Source organism: Alligator mississippiensis, chromosome 1, assembly GCF_030867095.1.
Source record: "Alligator mississippiensis isolate rAllMis1 chromosome 1, rAllMis1, whole genome shotgun sequence".
NCBI lineage: Eukaryota > Metazoa > Chordata > Crocodylia > Alligatoridae > Alligator > Alligator mississippiensis.
Window position 1 is genome coordinate 47,676,026 of NC_081824.1, and position 17,174 is coordinate 47,693,199.

Here is a 17,174-nt window from a genome sequence, read left to right on the forward strand (position 1 = left end):
AGGGTCCAATGGAATTATTAATGGACCTGATGCTATTCAATATTTTCATCAGTGGTCTGGAAGTGGTCACTGGCAGATGACACAAGCATTGGCAAAGTGTTAAGTAATGACAAGGACAGGGTCAGCATACAGATAAATCCAGCTTGTTTGGTAAATTGGGCCAGTTCAAACAACTGTGTGTTTTAATACAGTCAAAGACAAAGTTGTATGTATGTAGGAGCAAGGAATAAAGCCTGTACCTACAGAATGAAAGACTGTATCCTGGAAAACAGTGACTTTAAATGCAGATATGGGGAACTCTCAGGAAAAATAACTCTCAGTTACTGCAGATGTGAATTTAAACTCATGTAGATGGTTTTTATTCAGAATTTGAGTAGCCTTAATTTGATTAATTTTACTTGACCTTGAATCAGCATTCTCTAGTATCTCCATGTGTACAAGTCATGAGCAGTGACCTGATTCCAGTAGATAAATACCTTCATGGGGAGAAAGTACAGTGTATTAAAATGGCTCTTTTAACCTGAGAGAGAAAGGCATAAAAAGCTGAAAACCGAAGCCAAATTCAAATTGGAAACAAGGCACACATTTTCTCTCTGTGTTATCAATTAATGGAACAACTAAGTACGAGGTGTGGTAGATTTTCCATTTCTTGATGTTTTCAAATAAAGAGAGGTTATCTTTCTGGAAGAAAGAAGCTCAGTTCACTGGTAAACAGGTTAAACTTGATGGCCTTGAGATGCAAGAGCTCAGACTAGCTGATCTAGTGGTCTCAAATTATGATCATATGGACTTATGTGTATAGACCTTTATGTACAAGAGCCTCAAATAATAAAGTTTTCTTCATTAATGAATATGATGAATGCGGAGTTCAGGCGGGACGTAGGCAGCCAGGCCTGCAGATTGGCCCCTGAATGGCAGTGAGGAGGTCAGCTGGGTGGGGGTGCAGATAACCAGGGCATCAAGTTGGGGTCTGGGTCAGCAGAGGGGAGACCCAAGAGACGTAGTTCAGGTGCAGGCTAAGGTCAGAAGCCAGGAGAATCGGAGAGCCGGCCACGGTTTCAGGAAGGATCCAAGAGCAGAGTCAGGGAAAGCCAAAGCCGAGTCGAGAGCTAGGAGACCCAGAGAGAGCAAGACTTGCCAGAGCACACTGAGTTTCCTGTCAAGGAATGCCTGCTGCCTGAAGCTTCAGGTGTGCTAAAAAGGCTGAGCAGTGCTCTCGGCAGCCAGTCCAGTTACAGGGAACTGGGGCAGTCGCATTAGCCAGGGATCAAGGTCAGGTGTAGAAGCTCAAGGGCTCAGCCTGACTGGCCACAGGCCCTGACAATGAGTCTTGATGAATCTGAGTTTACTTCAATTAGTGGAGCTAATTTAACATGATATTAACATAAAGTAATATTGTATTTCTTTTCAGGTGATAATATATGGGGATCTGCCAAAAAATAAAGAAAATATGGTATATATATCAAATCATCAGTGTACAGGTTAGTATCTCATTTTGTACACTTGCCCTTACAGAAAGATAGACAACAACTTAGATTATGGCTGCTATTTAAAGTAAATAATTTTACTGCTTCTGCAGTTGTGAGTTTGGAGAGAAGATGGACATTTATTTATTTTATCTTAATCTTTGTAGCACTGTTTATCTCTTTAAGAATCTTCTTTGAAACAAGCTATTTGGAAAATGCCATTGGAAGGAAGCATTTATATTTTTCAGCTCCTTACTATGAGCCAGAGAAAGATTTTAAAATTTTCATTCTATTGCTTATACAAATGTGTTGATTCTGATTTGAGATAATAGGTTGTTTTCAAGGTCAGCTTACATATGTTCTAACAGAAATTTATGTGCATTTTTATAACCACTTTCTTATTACCCAAATGTCTTACAAGAAATATTGTATCATTGGCTAAAGTGAAGCAAGTTAAATATCGGCCGCACATCAAAATCAACATACACAAATTGATTTTGTGTCTCTGAAGCTGATTCTGCAATGTCTTTGCATATGATTGTGTTTAGCACAACATAAAGTTCCTACGTATTGAAGGCATTTGTTGTAGAATTTGCTCCTTTATGTACAGTCTATAATATGTAAATCAGATATTTTAGAACCTTAAATCAATAGTTCTCAAGTGGGGTGCCACAGCTTGAAGGTGTGACAATGCTGCAACCAAGTAAAACTGCCCTGCGTGCAGTGCTGGGGCACATGCATGTCCCACTGCAGCATTAGGACTCTAACCCTAAAGCAGGCAAGAGAGCTGGCTTGTGCTGCAGCCCTTCCTGATTTCCCTAAATTGCTGTTCATTATATGGTGGCTGGACTGAACTCAGCTAAGTTACTTCCCCTTATGTCTGCTTTTCTTTGAATGGAGGGTACCTGTAATTCTCACCAAGAATTAAGGTTTAGTTTAGTTTAGAATGGAGATAATGCTTGCCTCAGTCGGTATACTTTACAAAAGTTATCAATCTATTCCACTGCCTCCACTGTTTCAATAGTGAAGACATTTTTCCGGATATTCAGTCTAAACCTAATGTGCTTCACCTTCAAACCATTGCTCCGTGTTCTGCTCTCTGTGTGAGGGTTTGGGGCATGGCTGGTTGGGGGTGGCTACCTGAGAGATGGGCCAAGTCCAGGAACTGGGTTCCCAGAGAGTCAGGATATGCCAGACATAAGACCTGGAATGAGGAACAAAATCACGAGTTAGGATATGTCAGGAGCCAAACTGAAATCAGGAGCTAGGAGTTAAAACCAGAGATCTGGTAAGAGAAAGCCAGGAAGCACACGGGGGCAGGAGCCAAGTATCTCAGTCTTTGCCCAGACAGAGGATTGCAGGAAGGCTAGAGCAGGTGGGGTTGTTGCCTACGGCCTTAGGGCATTGCTTGCTCTGATTTGCCCTACTATGACTAGAAGGCCTGGGACACTGATCCAGGCTTACTGCAGGCTGTGCCTGTTCTCCTGTAGCCTCAGGGAGTGAATTGCCCTGATTCTTGATCAGTCTTAAGTGCATTTTCTGTAAGCTGAACACACCTATTTCCTTCAACCTCTCTCCTTGCCTTCCAAGCCCTTTATCACTCTTGTATCCCAGCCTCTCACCCTCTCTAACTTCTCCGTGTCTTTTTTTTAATATGGAGCCCAGTACTATACACAATACTCTAGATGAGGCTTAATCAGTGCCAGGTAAAGAGGCTTTATCACCTCTTGTGCTATGCACCTTGTATTTCTATTGATGCATCTCAAAATCATGTTCAGCTTTTGTGCATCTGCATCGCGCTGCAGACTCGTATGGAGAGTGTGATATGTCAAGGCTCCTAGATCCTTTGCCATAGAACTGCCATCCAGCCAGGTGTCACCCATCATTTATTTGTGCTTTTGATTATTTTTCCTGAGATGTAGCACCTTATTTTTGTCAGCATTGACCTTTATCCTTTTGTTTCCAGCGCAACTTTCCAATCTGTCAAGAGCCTTCTGAGTTGCGTTCCTGCCCTCCACTGTGTTCACAGTCCTTCCTAGTTTTGTCTTCTGCGGATTTGTTCAAGAAACTATCCAGCATCAAAATCTTTAATAAACACTGAATAACACTGGTCCCAGGACAAATTCCTGTAGGACTTGGCTAAAAACCTCCTGCCATTTTAACTTTACTTTTGCATTCCTAATTTGATCCTTGCAACTTCTTGCTTTTTCCTGGTATGCTTCCTTGGTGAGCTTCCCATCTTTCCATTGCATTGCCCCTATACTTTCCTTTTACATTTGAGGTATCCTAGAAGCTACTTATGCAACCACATTGGTCCCTTGTTATTCTTGTGCTCCGTTGTGTTGGAGCATCTTGTTGGGCTTCTAACACTGTTCTTTAGAAGCTTCCAGTCCTTCTGGGCACCTTTATCCTTCCCATAGCACCATGCCTTCCCATAGCACCATGCCTACTAGCGTCTTATGTCAGCTGAAATCCATGGGTTTTTTTTAAGTCCAGGGTCTTATTTCTGCTGTCCTCATGCTTTCCCAGTGTCAGGATCATAAATTCTTTCATGTTGTGATCATTTCTTCCCAAGTTTCCCAACACCTTCACATCTTACACCAGTACAAGATCCAAGATAGATAATCGCTTAGTTGTATCCTGAGATTTCTGGAACAGAAAGTTGTTCTTTACACAAGTTAGGAACATGCTCAAAACTTTGTTTGGCTGTATGATTCTTCCAGCAGTTACCCAGAAAATTGAAATCTTCTGTCAGTACCATCTCAACTCTTGGATAATTTTTTTACCTCTTTAAAGAGTGCTTTATCTATCTCTTCTTTCTGACTTGGTGTTCTGTAATAAATCCCCACCATTATGTTGGTGCTGTATCTTTCACCTTTTATCTTTACCCAAATACATTCTGATCTACCACCTTCTTTCTTGTACCAACTTAGGTCCTGGATGCAGTAATGCTGTGTTAATTTGGCTCTCTGTTCTGGCTAATTAGTCCGTTTGGAGTTGGCCATATCAGCATACCCTACATCTCTTTTTAAAACGTCCAGTTAAATTCTTTTAAGTTTGGAGTTGATCTAAAATAATAAGAGTCCTTTTGAAATCGTTCAACAGTGTATCTCCTAAGAATCATAAAGGATGGAAAACTGAATGCCAAGAGTGTTGGGATAGGGAATAGGGAAATCATGCAGGTTTAAATAGGGGTATTAAATAGGAGAAATTATAGGATCAGAGGAAGAACATGTATATAGTAAAGAAAATAAATAAGGTGAAACATTTTCCTAATATATTCAATGCATCTGGTAGGCCTTTTTGTCATAAATCATAAAATTAAATGCCTAGTTACCACAAACTGAACTTTTAATTGTTCAAGGAAAACTGGAAACCAGGCAGAACCCCTTTTAAAATGCCTGGCTCTGTAATAGTAAACATATTTAAATGAGATTGAAGAAAGCAGACACTTGATGACATTCTTGGTTATGTAAGAAGTTGCTGTGGGGGAAATAGATATAATAGCAAAGTTTCAAATAAGACTTAATTTGTGCACTGACATGTACACATGTGCACATTACATTCTGTATCAGGTAAGCGTGCTTCAAGTAACCTTTTTGGTGCAGAATTTCAACAGCAAAGAAACAAAAAGTTCAATAGACCTTTTTAAGAATTTTAATATGTTGTAGTGCCTTTTACAACTTGAACTAGTATCCCATATAGAGATGTGTGAATTTAAAATCTCTTTTTAAAAGAAATGCTGGAATAGAATCAATATGATTATAAGTTGTCTTGTGATGTAACTTTGTAGTGCTGGATAAATTCTTCTTGTGAGAATCACAGTTACTATTTCAGAAGCATTTGTTTTCTCTGGGTAAGCTGAGACTTAATGTAATTAAACTGTTTGGGCTTTTGTCTTTTCAGTTGACTGGATCATTGCAGACATGTTGGCAATCAGACAGAATGCTCTTGGACACGTACGATATGTTTTGAAAGATGGGTTAAAATGGCTGCCCTTGTATGGGTGGTATTTCTCACAGGTAACTTCATCTATTTTTTTCCTTATTATTTACGGGTGAAACACAAATTATGTGGTCCTCTTTGCCACGTATTTCTAACGCTCATTCAAAAAAGGAAGGAGGAGGATTTTCTTTTACCCATGTTGTGAAGCACACTGTTGCCACTGCAGACTAGGCATGAGCCTCCTTAAACAAGAGGCTTCATGAGATCAGCATACATCCTGTGACGCCAGTTAAAGTGTAGTATTTCTGGATAGATGTTCTTACCAACCTAAACCTCATGGCTTCTGTACTGTCATTTGCTGGCAGTCTCTGCGTAAATAGCTGAAGTTCCTGGGGTGGTAGAATTCAATGCTGCTTGGAACAGGTTTTAACTCCCAAGCACTTTCTGCATCGGAGGGGAATGTACTATTCAACTAGCTTCTTTACTTGTCTGCCTCCCCTCTAAATAATCAGGCGCAACCATAGTAATGATGCTTCCTTGGGAGGCTGTGTTTTGTGAAGACAATGACCTTTTCCTCTTCCATTTCCTCCCCAGTCCTTATAGCCATTTTGCCATTCCTGCCTAATATTAAAGGGCTGCTGAAAATGTGTTGTATGGAAATAGTACCACAGTTTGCCCTTGCAAATAGTTACCATGTTTATGGTGGCCAAATTCTTCCTTTAAAAAAAAGTACTGACAATCAGGATATCTATTCCAGTCACTATCTTTAGGTGTTAACATGTTTCCAAGATTTTGGAAAATCACTGCTACTCTCTGGAATATCCTGTGCTCAGTTTCCTTAATATTATACTGACTTTAAAAGACTGTCCCTGTGGAAACTAATCTGAATAGCTACACTTTTACAGATCATACGTATTTACTCAAACCTATTTAGTCTCCATGCCCCAAAGTAGTTTGCTATTAGAGGCATATAATAGAATGAGATGGGTATATGACTGATTCAGTAACACAAGTGTAAAGCAGTTCTCAGACAATGGAGAGTGCACGTGTATTTAAGAAAAATGTGCTTAAATTACTGAGAAGGGACACAGCAGGACTGTAACAGAAGTTAATAGGTATTTTTTATTGTCTTTATCACACCAAACACTGCAAAAACATAAAACACTTCCTGTTCTTCCTGTTGATGCTCTGTTAGTGATGTCACTTACACTCCACTAAAAATTTCCAATGACACATAATTACGGAATACTCATGGAATTTATATTCCCTGCCTCGGGTAAACATCCTGTTTTGGAATATACGTATTCTGGTTATCCAGTAAAGCAGAATTCAGGCACAGAGGAAACATATTTGTAAACACAATTCATTGTTGCCTGAGAAAAAAAGTTTGAAAAGTACAGAGGAAACAATTTGAAAATATAAAAACAGTACTTCCAGAAATCTGTCTTGAGAAAAACATGTACGTTTTGATCTCTTGTTTAAAAGTAAATATGGTAGAAACGTTACAAAATTTGGGAATTTCAATTATGTATGACTTCATAATCAATTCCTTTTTGGGAAACAGGTTTCTAATAGAAACAAATAAAGGAGCTCCTTATTTCATCTGCAGTGGCACAGGATTGTTTTGTAGGTTAAAATATCACTGTGCATGTAAAGCTGGCCTTAATATTTTTGGGTGATCCACCCAAAACGGTTTTTCCTGTCTTTTATATCAAAATTTAATTGACTCTGTTCAGCTATCTAAGCAGAGAATGTAGGGGCTAGAGTGGAAAACATTTAGGATATATGTAAAGATTAACCAGCTGATCTTACATGCAGGTGTGTCTTTTGTTTCATGGTGGTCTGTGTTGACTGCTAAGCTTCAAATTATGTACCTGTGCGGTTGACCACAGGTGAGAATAATAGATACACCATCGTGGAATATTTTTGTTCCTTTTTCTCTTGCTTTCTTGTTTGTCCCCTCTGCCCCCCAGTTGTGCATCACTGGAGTCAGTAGCCAGTATGTATTGTGCAAATGAGATGTAACATAAAGAGCACAGGAGCTATTATTTAATTGTGCAGATGTTATATTCATTCTTTGCTTAGGTATTTTTGCATATATATTTACCTAAGATGTACAAGCGAACCAGTTTTATAAGTGAATAAGACAAAACTGACACAACAGGGACTGCACCTTTTTAGCATGTACCATTATAAGTGTGTGCAACATTTTGTCGCCCCCGGTAATTATGGAAGGGAGTTTAAGGTCTGCTAGAAAGGAAGGGGTATTACTGCATTTCCCCAAATTCCTGCAGATGTTGAGCAGTACTGGGAGACTTGTAGTTGACTTGAAGACCTGTAAGTCAGTGATTTTGGTATCCATGACTGAATTCAGGTCACATTTCACACAGTATGTGGCCTACAGGTCACTTGGTGATCTCTTGCTATTGCTATTCTGTGTCTCTGGCTGTGCTGAATCAGTTCTGCTAGAAAGCAGCAGTTCATTTAACCAGGGAGTTCTGACTGAGGAAGTGAGACTTCTGTTTCTGTAGAAGTAGTAACAGGTGATGAAAATTGTGGTTCACTTCTCCCTTCTGTATGAAAACATGCTGTGGTAAAAATAACAGAGCTCTTCTCTGATTGTGCAGAGTTGATGTTCTTCTCCACTGTTGTAGTCTAATGAAGTGGACAGACAAGGAGAAGAGGAGGAGAAGACAGTAGAGACAATGTGGATGTGACAGAGTTGACAGTATCTGTGGGTGCTGAGAGATGTGCACTCCCCACTGTAACTTGTGGTGCTGTGCAGGAAGTGCCATGAGTTACAGTGATCCCCTGGACCCAGCAGACATTTGCTATTGAGTCTGCGGGTTGGGGAATCAAGCTGCAGTTTGGAGCAGCTGCAAGCCTGCAGTCGGTCTCCCCCAGCCCTGCCTTCCCCCTCCCAGCTCCAGCGCTGTCTTAAGAATGGGACAGGGGAAGGGAATGGAGGGAATTTGGTCCGGGATTTACCAACCCTCCAGCACAGGCTGGGCAAACCCCAGATGGGACTCCCTCCCCTGGCTTCTCCCCCTCCCATTCTGAAGATGAAGCTACATCAGCTCTGCCCTGCTCCCAGTGCATGCTGACAGAAGTTAAGGACAGTGAGGGTTCAGATTGCCATGTGATCAGGCATTTTTAAAGCGCTCTACAGCCATGCACTTCTGTCAGGGCATGACTATAAAGCACTACAGGTGCCCAGTCACGTGACAAACTGTCATTTCTGTCTGCACCCTGTGGCTCCAGCGTCTTGGATCCCTGGCCAACAGCAATCAGACTTGTGCCTGTGAACAGGGTGTGGAGCAAACCCAGGGCCTTGGGGTTATAAGCACTGTTCCAACTGGCTGAGCTAGCTCGCCAACTTATGCTCCTTTTGGTCCTCTGTCAGTCCACATGCTTCATTAGCCAGATAGTCATTTTACAACTGGCTACTTACTCTGAAATAGGCTAGGTGACAGAACATTCAGTGAGGAGTTGATGTACTATTGACTTCTTAGTGCCTTCTTTTTTCTGTGTTTTTTGGAGAGTATAAGCCAGGGATGAGCAAAATATGGCCTGCAGGTCAGATCTGGCCCACTGAAGGATTTTTGTCTGGCCCATGGTGGGTCCCTTGCTCCCACCTACCTTGCTCCCATCTACACAGGGGGCAGTCTGGGCTGTGGTGCATGTGGCCACTCCCAATGCCCTCAGGCCCACAGTGGGCTTAGGGAGGTGCAACAGCTGGACTCACTTCCTGGCAGCTCCAGCGGCAGTGGCAATGACTTTGTCTGGCAGCTGCTGTTGCCAGACCTGGACCCACTGCCTGGGCACCCCAGCCCATCCATATTGTATCTACTGCAGGGTGCGTGGCCAGGTGGCTGGGATGGGGCCTCAGGTGGGCAGGGAGCAGTGTTTGGGAGCGGGATGGGCAAGTGAGGGCAGGATTGCAAGGCAGTGACAGTGTGGAGCTGGAGTTGAGGCAGAGCCGTGTTCAGCTGCCTGCACAGCCCTGCAGTGGGCATAAGTTCCATGACCAGCAGCATGTGGGGAGCAGATTGGGGTCTTGCTGTGGCCCCTGGTCCCATGCTGTCACTGCCCAGCAGACCCAGGGTTTCCATGGAGACTGGCCAGGGCTCGTGTGGGCAGGTGGATGGGATGGGGCTACTGGCAGGCGGGGAGCTGCATCTGGGCCTAGGGCCAAGATCTTGGGGTGATGACAGTGCAGGGCTGGAGCCTAGGGGGTGCTGACCCCAACCTGCAACAGCTCACCAACACTCCCTATGTGGCCCATGGGCCCAAATGCTTGCCCACCCCTGATATAAGCCATGTATTCCTCTGCACATGCTATTAGTGAAATGTCTTCTTGGAAGGTAGAAAGGTGAGTGTGCAAAGTGGGAGAGAAACACATAACCTCTTCCATCTGTGTGGCTACCCATCTTCTGTTTCTGGAATTTAATCCCTCTCCACATAATGCTACCTAGCACAGTAAAATCATTTAGCTTCCCTAATGTACTGCAACTCTATTCCCAAAGAAAGGTATTTGAATAGAATTTGACTATTAGTGCTAATCTACTTTTGAATTTACTTGGACTGCTTAAGATGAAGATGACTTTGTCGGACCTTCTACAGATGCCAAGTTCTCCCAGGCACTTTCTGGCCCAGAAATCTATCTCAGAGTAAGGCCCAGACCTATAGTGGCCATATCACATGGCATGGTTTCTTGCTGGATGATTGACAGTCACAGGTCATGTCAGCAAGTGCAAGAGCTGTATCACAAAGCAGTATCAGAATCCCATTTGCGCTAGTCAGTCACTACAGCAGTCTTTTAAAACTGCTTTGGAGAAAAGAAACTATGTACTCTAGATGGTTCCAAAACTTGATGCTAACACAGACAGAATTCCCACTCCTGTTTGACCATTGAAAAGTCAGGTGACTTCCTCTGAGCATATTATTCAGTACATTTAAATTATACTAATTAGCAGGTGAGTCTCTCCCTCTAAGCATCAAGGTACACTCAAGTACAGTGCAAGAGACATTGACCTATGTTAGAAAAGTGATAATCTCTGATTTATAGAACAGCCTTTTGGAGCAACCTACTAACATATGTTAAACGTTATACTCTTGGCGCAGCAGCCAGAGCAGATGCCAAGTTTGGAGCAGCAGTATTACAGTCCTGATTTAGCTGATCAGCTGTGATTCCTAAGCCAACCGTCCAGGGGAATTCTGTTTGATTAGCTACAGAAAGGAGACAGAAGAATAAAAAATAAGCATTGTAATAACTTTGAGCAATAATTTGGTTCTCTGAGGTTGTGTTCAATAGGGATCTTCCATCTCCATATTGAAAATCCTCAGCTATTATAGGCTTTGAGTTGTAAGGGAGCTGAGGTCAGATCACAAGCCTGCCTCCCTTTATCCCTTTACATAAGGAGGTACATTGTACATGTGAAATCTTACAGATATTGCTAGCTAAAGGAATTTGGTCTCTCATGTGGGGCCCATGCTCTTTTATACACTGATTTACCACAGCTTGAAGGCACTTCTTTTTCTGGTCAGCATAATGCCCTTCAGGGGAAGAGATGGGCACAACTTTCTAGTGTAAACAAAAAGGAGGAATATTTTTTTTCAGACTTTGTGTCAGAAACAAAAAGGGCATTTTTTTCCTCCAGCTTCAGGGCTGCAAAGCACCTGGATAACAGTAATAACAATCAAAGAAGGTGATGTTTGCGAAGTCAAAATAAGTGGATTTTTGGTGGGAGGGGTTGGTAAATCTATTCAGTTTGTTTGTTTGTTTTAAAGTATTATCAGCACCCTAATACTGTTCTTATGGCCAGCCTTAAAATAACAAGCCAAAACAATGAGGAAAAATTAAGAGAACAGATTTTAACATGTAGCATGCAAAAATATATTTTTAAATGAAGTAATAGATATAATTGTATAATAAACTATACATCTATAATGTGTATATATTGGGGTGTGTATATATATTGCAGGGGTGGGCAAAATACAGCCCACGGGCCAGATTTGGCCCATTAGGCCATTCTATCTGGCCCACGGGGCCCCTAAAAAAAATTTAGAAAATTTAATATTAATCTGTCTCTGGTTCCTGTCAGAGATGATAGGAGCCAGGGGCAGTAGGATCTAGGGAAAGCCCCGGCAGACTCTTGCAACAGCAGGCCCCACCCAGCCCCACCCTTGCAGCCAGAAGCCCCTGCCTAGCAGGGGGAGGGGGAAGCTGGCCTGGCTCCATAGATCCTCTGCCAGCCAGGACCCCGTACCCCTGCCACCCTGCTCTGGACCCTGCCAGTGCTGGCTCTGGGACACCAATGTGGGCCCCATGCTCCTGCTGGCTCTTCCACCCGCTCATTCTCAGTGCCCCCGCAGCTCTGCAGTACAGGCAAGGGGGCTGCACGCAGCCCCAACCCCCTGCTCACTGGCAGAGAACGAGCTGATGCTGAGCGCAGGGGAGAAGTGGCCCCTCTACCGCCCCGGGGCCAGCGCCCTGTGCTGCAGCCGTTTGCAGCCCACATGGAGCTTGCCTGTGCCTGCTCAGGACAGCCCTGCATTGTCCTGGGGTGCAGCAGTGGGGATCTGGCCCTCACCCCACCATGGGCTTCGCTCCAGCTGAGCCACCCATGGGCGAGGGGAGCGGGCGGCAGCTGAGTCTTGGGCGCTGCTGCATAAGGCAGGGAGCTGTGCATCCGAGTCCCTGGCCCCATAGCCCTGGCAGCTGGGGGCTCCCTCCAGCAGGGCTGGGGGGGGACAGGGGGTTTGGGTGGGGGACAAGAGGCACCAGCAGGGCTTTGGGGGTTGTGCAGGTGAGGAGTAAAGGGCATTTTATTATAGTGATTGAGGCACTGGTAGGCTTCCAGATTGCTTGAAAATTGTAAATAGATCGTATTCAATTGATACGTGTGTGTGTGTGTATTTTTTTATATATGTGTATATATTTATTTAAATATAAATATTTATACACACACGTATCAATTTGACACAATCTATTTACAATTTTAAAGTATACTATAAAGTGGTGTTTCATTTTAATCATGGATTGCGTGTTTTTTGTCAGAGAATTTGCGGGGTTTTTTTTAATTGGAGAATTTGCAGGGGTTTTTTTTTCGGAGAAAACCAGGATCCCTGGTCATAACATCTAGCTCTTTTAATTACCAGGCTTTTACACTTTTCTTGTTGAGGGTACACAATAGTGTTGTGTGATCAGCCATGACTACTTCAACAAGATACACTACCTCTTTACATACATCTTTGCACTATTAGATGGATAGTATTTGTCTTGTTTTTATTTACAAAGAAGAACCAGTCTTGAAAACTTTGTCTTGCAAATACTTGTGCACATGAGTAACTTCACCCACTTGAGGAGCTGTGTTAGTTTTAATACTTTTGGAACAATACCCAAACTTGATACATCAGTCTAACCTGAATTGATCTCAATAGCATGTACCTTGAATGAGGTCTATTTTAGATCATTTGTGCCATTTTTAGACTGCTATATGTGCATCTAACTTCCGCATAGTTGCAGGTTAAGATTGATCTGTGTTCACTTAGATCAGTTTAAGTGTAATGTCTGTATGTGCCCTTTATGGGTGCGTCCAGACGAGAGTGCATGTGCCTCTTGCCCCGCCTCAAACCCCTTTGATATCCAGGGATCTAAAAAAAACAAAACAAAAAAGAGCAGGGCAGGGCACCATCCTGGACTGTGCCCTGAGGCCTCGCTGCCAGAGCATCTCCATGGTTGGCTTCTTGCCCTGGTGCTGAAACACGCGGCCAGTGAGGCCGTGTGTTCAGCACCAGGGCTCAAGTGCCGGTGAGTAAGGGGCCAGGGGGGGCTGGAGGTGGGGGGAGGGGACCATGGGGGGGAGCACATCCCTGCTCTGCCCAGCCCCTCCTCCTGTCAGCCCCCCAGACCCTCCCGATCGCTGCCCAGCCAGGTCCTACCGCCCTTGAGGCCCCTGCGCCGCCTGGCCGGGCTGGGCCTAGGGCAATGGGACCTGGTGCAGCGTGCGGGGACCACGCACCAGCCCTGGGCCCGGCCAGGCCAGGCGGTGCAGGGACCCCGAGGGTGGCTGGGCCTGGCACACGGGGACCACGTGCTTTGCCAGGTCCTGCCACCAAGGGCCTGGCCTGATCGGGTGACAGAGGGACCCCAGGGCCGACAGGACCCAGCTAGGTCTGGCATGCAGTCCCCGCACACCGCACTAGGTCCTGCCACCAAGGGCCCAGCCCGCCCAGCGGCAGAGGGGCCCCGAAGGTGGCAGGTCCTGCCACCAAGGGCCCAGCCCGGCAGCAGAGAGGCCCCAGGACCCAGCTGGGTCCAGCGTGCGTTTCCCGTGTGCTGCACCGGGTCTTGCCGCCATGGCTCAGAGCACCCCACTCCCACTGTTGCTGCTAAAGGTAAGTTATGGGCCTGGGTGGGGGGGGGGCTGGGACCCTCCAGGGTGCCTGGTAACCTGGGCGGTCGGCCTGGGGCCCTCCAGGGGAAGCTGGGGCCCTGGGGGGGATAGGGGCTGTGGCCCTCCAGTGGGGAGCTGGGGCCCTGTGCGGGGGGGACATTCCATGTGCAGTGTGGGGGGCTGCACCCTGTGAGGGCCAGGGGACCCACCCCTTCTGAGCAGCACCCCCACAAGGTCCCCCACACCCACAGTCCCCCCCCAGCAATTGCCTCACACCTACCCACACACCAACCCACATCCCTCCACACACACCCACCCGCCTTCCCCCACACTCCTTCCCATCCTCTTCCTGCAAACACCACATCCCTCCATCACACACCCATCATGTGCAAAGAAAACCAAAAGTACACATCAACACATATAGGTATTTAGAATTTATTTTATCATGATGTAGAGACACTGGTAGACTTCCACACTGCTTTAACCTTGTAAATATACCAATAAAACATTGCTTAACTGATTACTGTGTGTGTGTGTGTGTGTGTGTGTGTGTGTGTGTGTAAAGGTCTTTTGTGTTCATTGTGGAAAAACATGGATTTGGGGATATTTTAAAAAATGGATTTGGGATGCTACTGCAGCAGTCCAGCTGGCACAAGAAGTAGTGTCCCCAGGTACCAAGTGGCTGAGACCCAGAAGCTCCAGAGAGCGAGTAGCCCTGAGCTGCTTGCCAGGGCAGGTTTTTGTATGGATGGGGTAAGGACAGGGCAGCTTTTTGTACTGCTGGGGACAGCACAGGTGCTGGCCCCCAGGCTCTAGCTCCCCCTGGCTGCAGATCCGGGAAGAGCCAGGCAGGGTTATTTTGCCACAAGTGGCACAATTTGTTCCACACTGAAGTGCATGTCTGAGCACGTGCACCGAGGCAAAAAGCCCCAGCTCAAATTTGCACCACTTCTATTTGAGCTGCTGCAAGCACATGTGCTTGAATGCATGGACATGCCCTATGAGTTCAGCTAAATGTTTTTGTTGCAGAAACCTGTGTCAGTTCCAGTGCTGTCATTTTAATTACATATTTAACACCGTTAAACAAAATGGTTCAGATGCTTTCTGATTGTGTTTGGTGGCATTGCAATCTGTATATATAACACTTCTCATTTCTATATAAAGTTTTTAAAGATTTCATCTTGCACATGAAGATGCAAAATTGTTGTAAGCGCTTTTTTATCCAAGGAGAAAATGTTTACTGCATGTGGTCTGATAATTTTCTCCCTCTGGAGATATTTCTTAATAATCCATCGCTATGAAACCTAAAATTGCATCTGAATACAAATATCATTTTATGTGCTACAGTGTGTAATAAATATTAAATACTTTTTATTTTTTTATGTTAGCATGGAGGAGTGTATGTAAAACGAAGTGCCAAATTCAATGAAAAAGAAATGAGAGACAAGCTGCAGGCCCAGGTGAAAACTGAGACTCCCGTAAGTCCACACTTTTTTTTCCACTTTATTTTATTGATCTTTCTAATTGGAATTGACTACAACAGAGCAATTTAGTCATCTAATTTGTAGGTATTAGATAAATCAAGCACCCACAAGCTTGTTTTCTTTAAGTATTTTACAGACTATTCCGGATTAAGACATTATCCCTATTTAGTCACCGATAGCTTTGAACTAATTTAAAGTTTATATTATATAAGAAATTAATTGTCAAAATTTTCTTATCTACTTAAACCTTGCAATTATATGTGCACTAACTGAATTTCCTTTATGAAACAGCCAGTGTCAGTGTTCCCTGTATTTCAAAAAGGCATTTTGCCTGCAGTAATAAAGCTTGATATAACTTTTTACCTTCTCTGTGAATCAAATTAGTTTGGTCTCTTAAAAGGTAGGAACCATTCTTAATTCTTTACTATTGTTAATTGGTCATTGTGATGATTAATCACTTTTAATGCAAATGACATTTGAAAGATCAGTAACTTTTTGCTACAGATAAAAATTATCTCTTGATTTTATTTGATTGTTTGTTTGAAAATGACAAGTGCTGACAAGTGACTTTTCTCATGACTCCCTCTACAGTCTGTGGCTCAGTGGTTTTCTGTTGTGTTGGCTTGATGCATGAAAAACTATTTGGTAACTCTTGATATATAATGTTAAATTTATTAATTTAAAATTACATTTATAGTTTTTAAGGCATTCGTTGTATTAACCACAGCATACCTTTTTAAAGCTGAAGCCATAATAAAGATAATTTGGTCTTTGACCTCAGTATACTTCATTATTAAAAACTGCGTTTTGAGATTGATTGTTCTGAGTTAGGGCTTAGTATTGAAATGGTGTTTTAAGTCTCTGTCTCTGTCTGTGTATGTATGTATAAAATTTAAATTATGGCACTCGGATATCTGACAGTCTTGCTGTAGATTTTTGGCTGATATGTGAAAGGTGATACAGTTTGATAACCAAATTTCAGATAACTCAGTCATGAAGATGCCCATGAACAGGACAAATGGCTTATTTTTTACTTTCAAATTAAAAGTATTGTATTCTGGTTTTAAATAAGTTTATTAGTTGAAAAGGTGCAAGTCCACCCTGATTTTAGTCTGACATGGCTAATTATCTCTTCCTGTAAATAGCTTATTTCTCACTATACATTTTCAGAAAGAATCGTTCTTCATCTTGCATGCAAAAATGTCTCAACATTTTGTGATTGTCTAGCTGTTAAAAACCAATGAAAAGCAAATTCCACTAATCCCCAAATTCCTATGAAATTGTCCCTCCTCTGTCATAGTGATGACATTTTTGCTTAAACCTTGGATTAGAATACTTGGGCAAGGAGGGCATTTGTTTTAAGTGGAGGGCATTTGAATCAGAATTTTCCTCTCCCCTAGCCTAATGGACACATTTTTTGATGCCCTGGCTACAACCTTTCTGTCTGTTTATGATTTTATCTTACTTAGTTATGGCAAGATATGTTTAAGATATTGGTTTGATCTCTGGGTTGTGTCCATATGCCTACAGCTGGGAGTATTGGGAATACATTTATTTCCAACTTAAAAATAATGGCAGTCAGTCTATGTACTGCTGTATTGGATAACTTTTTGTATTGAAGGCCAAAAAGCATGTGTAGCCAGATACCTATTTCTCACTTCATCTTTTGAAAGTTGACTTAAATCTGATTTTATAAATGCAAACATTAGCATAATATATAGAAAATTTAAGACATAATATAATTAAAGGGAGTGATCCATTAAAGAGGCACTTTCAAGATAGTAAATTAATCCTCTCCACCACAGTATTTTCACACTAGGATTTTATATCAATTTGCAAATAGAAGTAACTCTGAAAAGCTTTTCTTCTAAAGATGTTTT

General features: G+C 43.1%; 1 protein-coding gene across 2 annotated transcripts in view; it reads left to right on the forward strand.

The window, feature by feature from the left end:
• AGPAT5 (1-acylglycerol-3-phosphate O-acyltransferase 5) overlaps window positions 1-17,174 on the forward strand; it is a 105,727-nt gene that overhangs the window by 27,101 nt on the left and 61,452 nt on the right. For both annotated transcript variants that reach the window (XM_006262403.4, XM_019488433.2), the window contains exons 2-4: window positions 1,412-1,481; window positions 5,373-5,488; window positions 15,199-15,288. In XM_006262403.4, coding sequence (XP_006262465.2) covers window positions 1,412-1,481; window positions 5,373-5,488; window positions 15,199-15,288 — 276 coding nt within the window. The remainder of the gene's footprint in view (window positions 1-1,411; window positions 1,482-5,372; window positions 5,489-15,198; window positions 15,289-17,174) is intronic.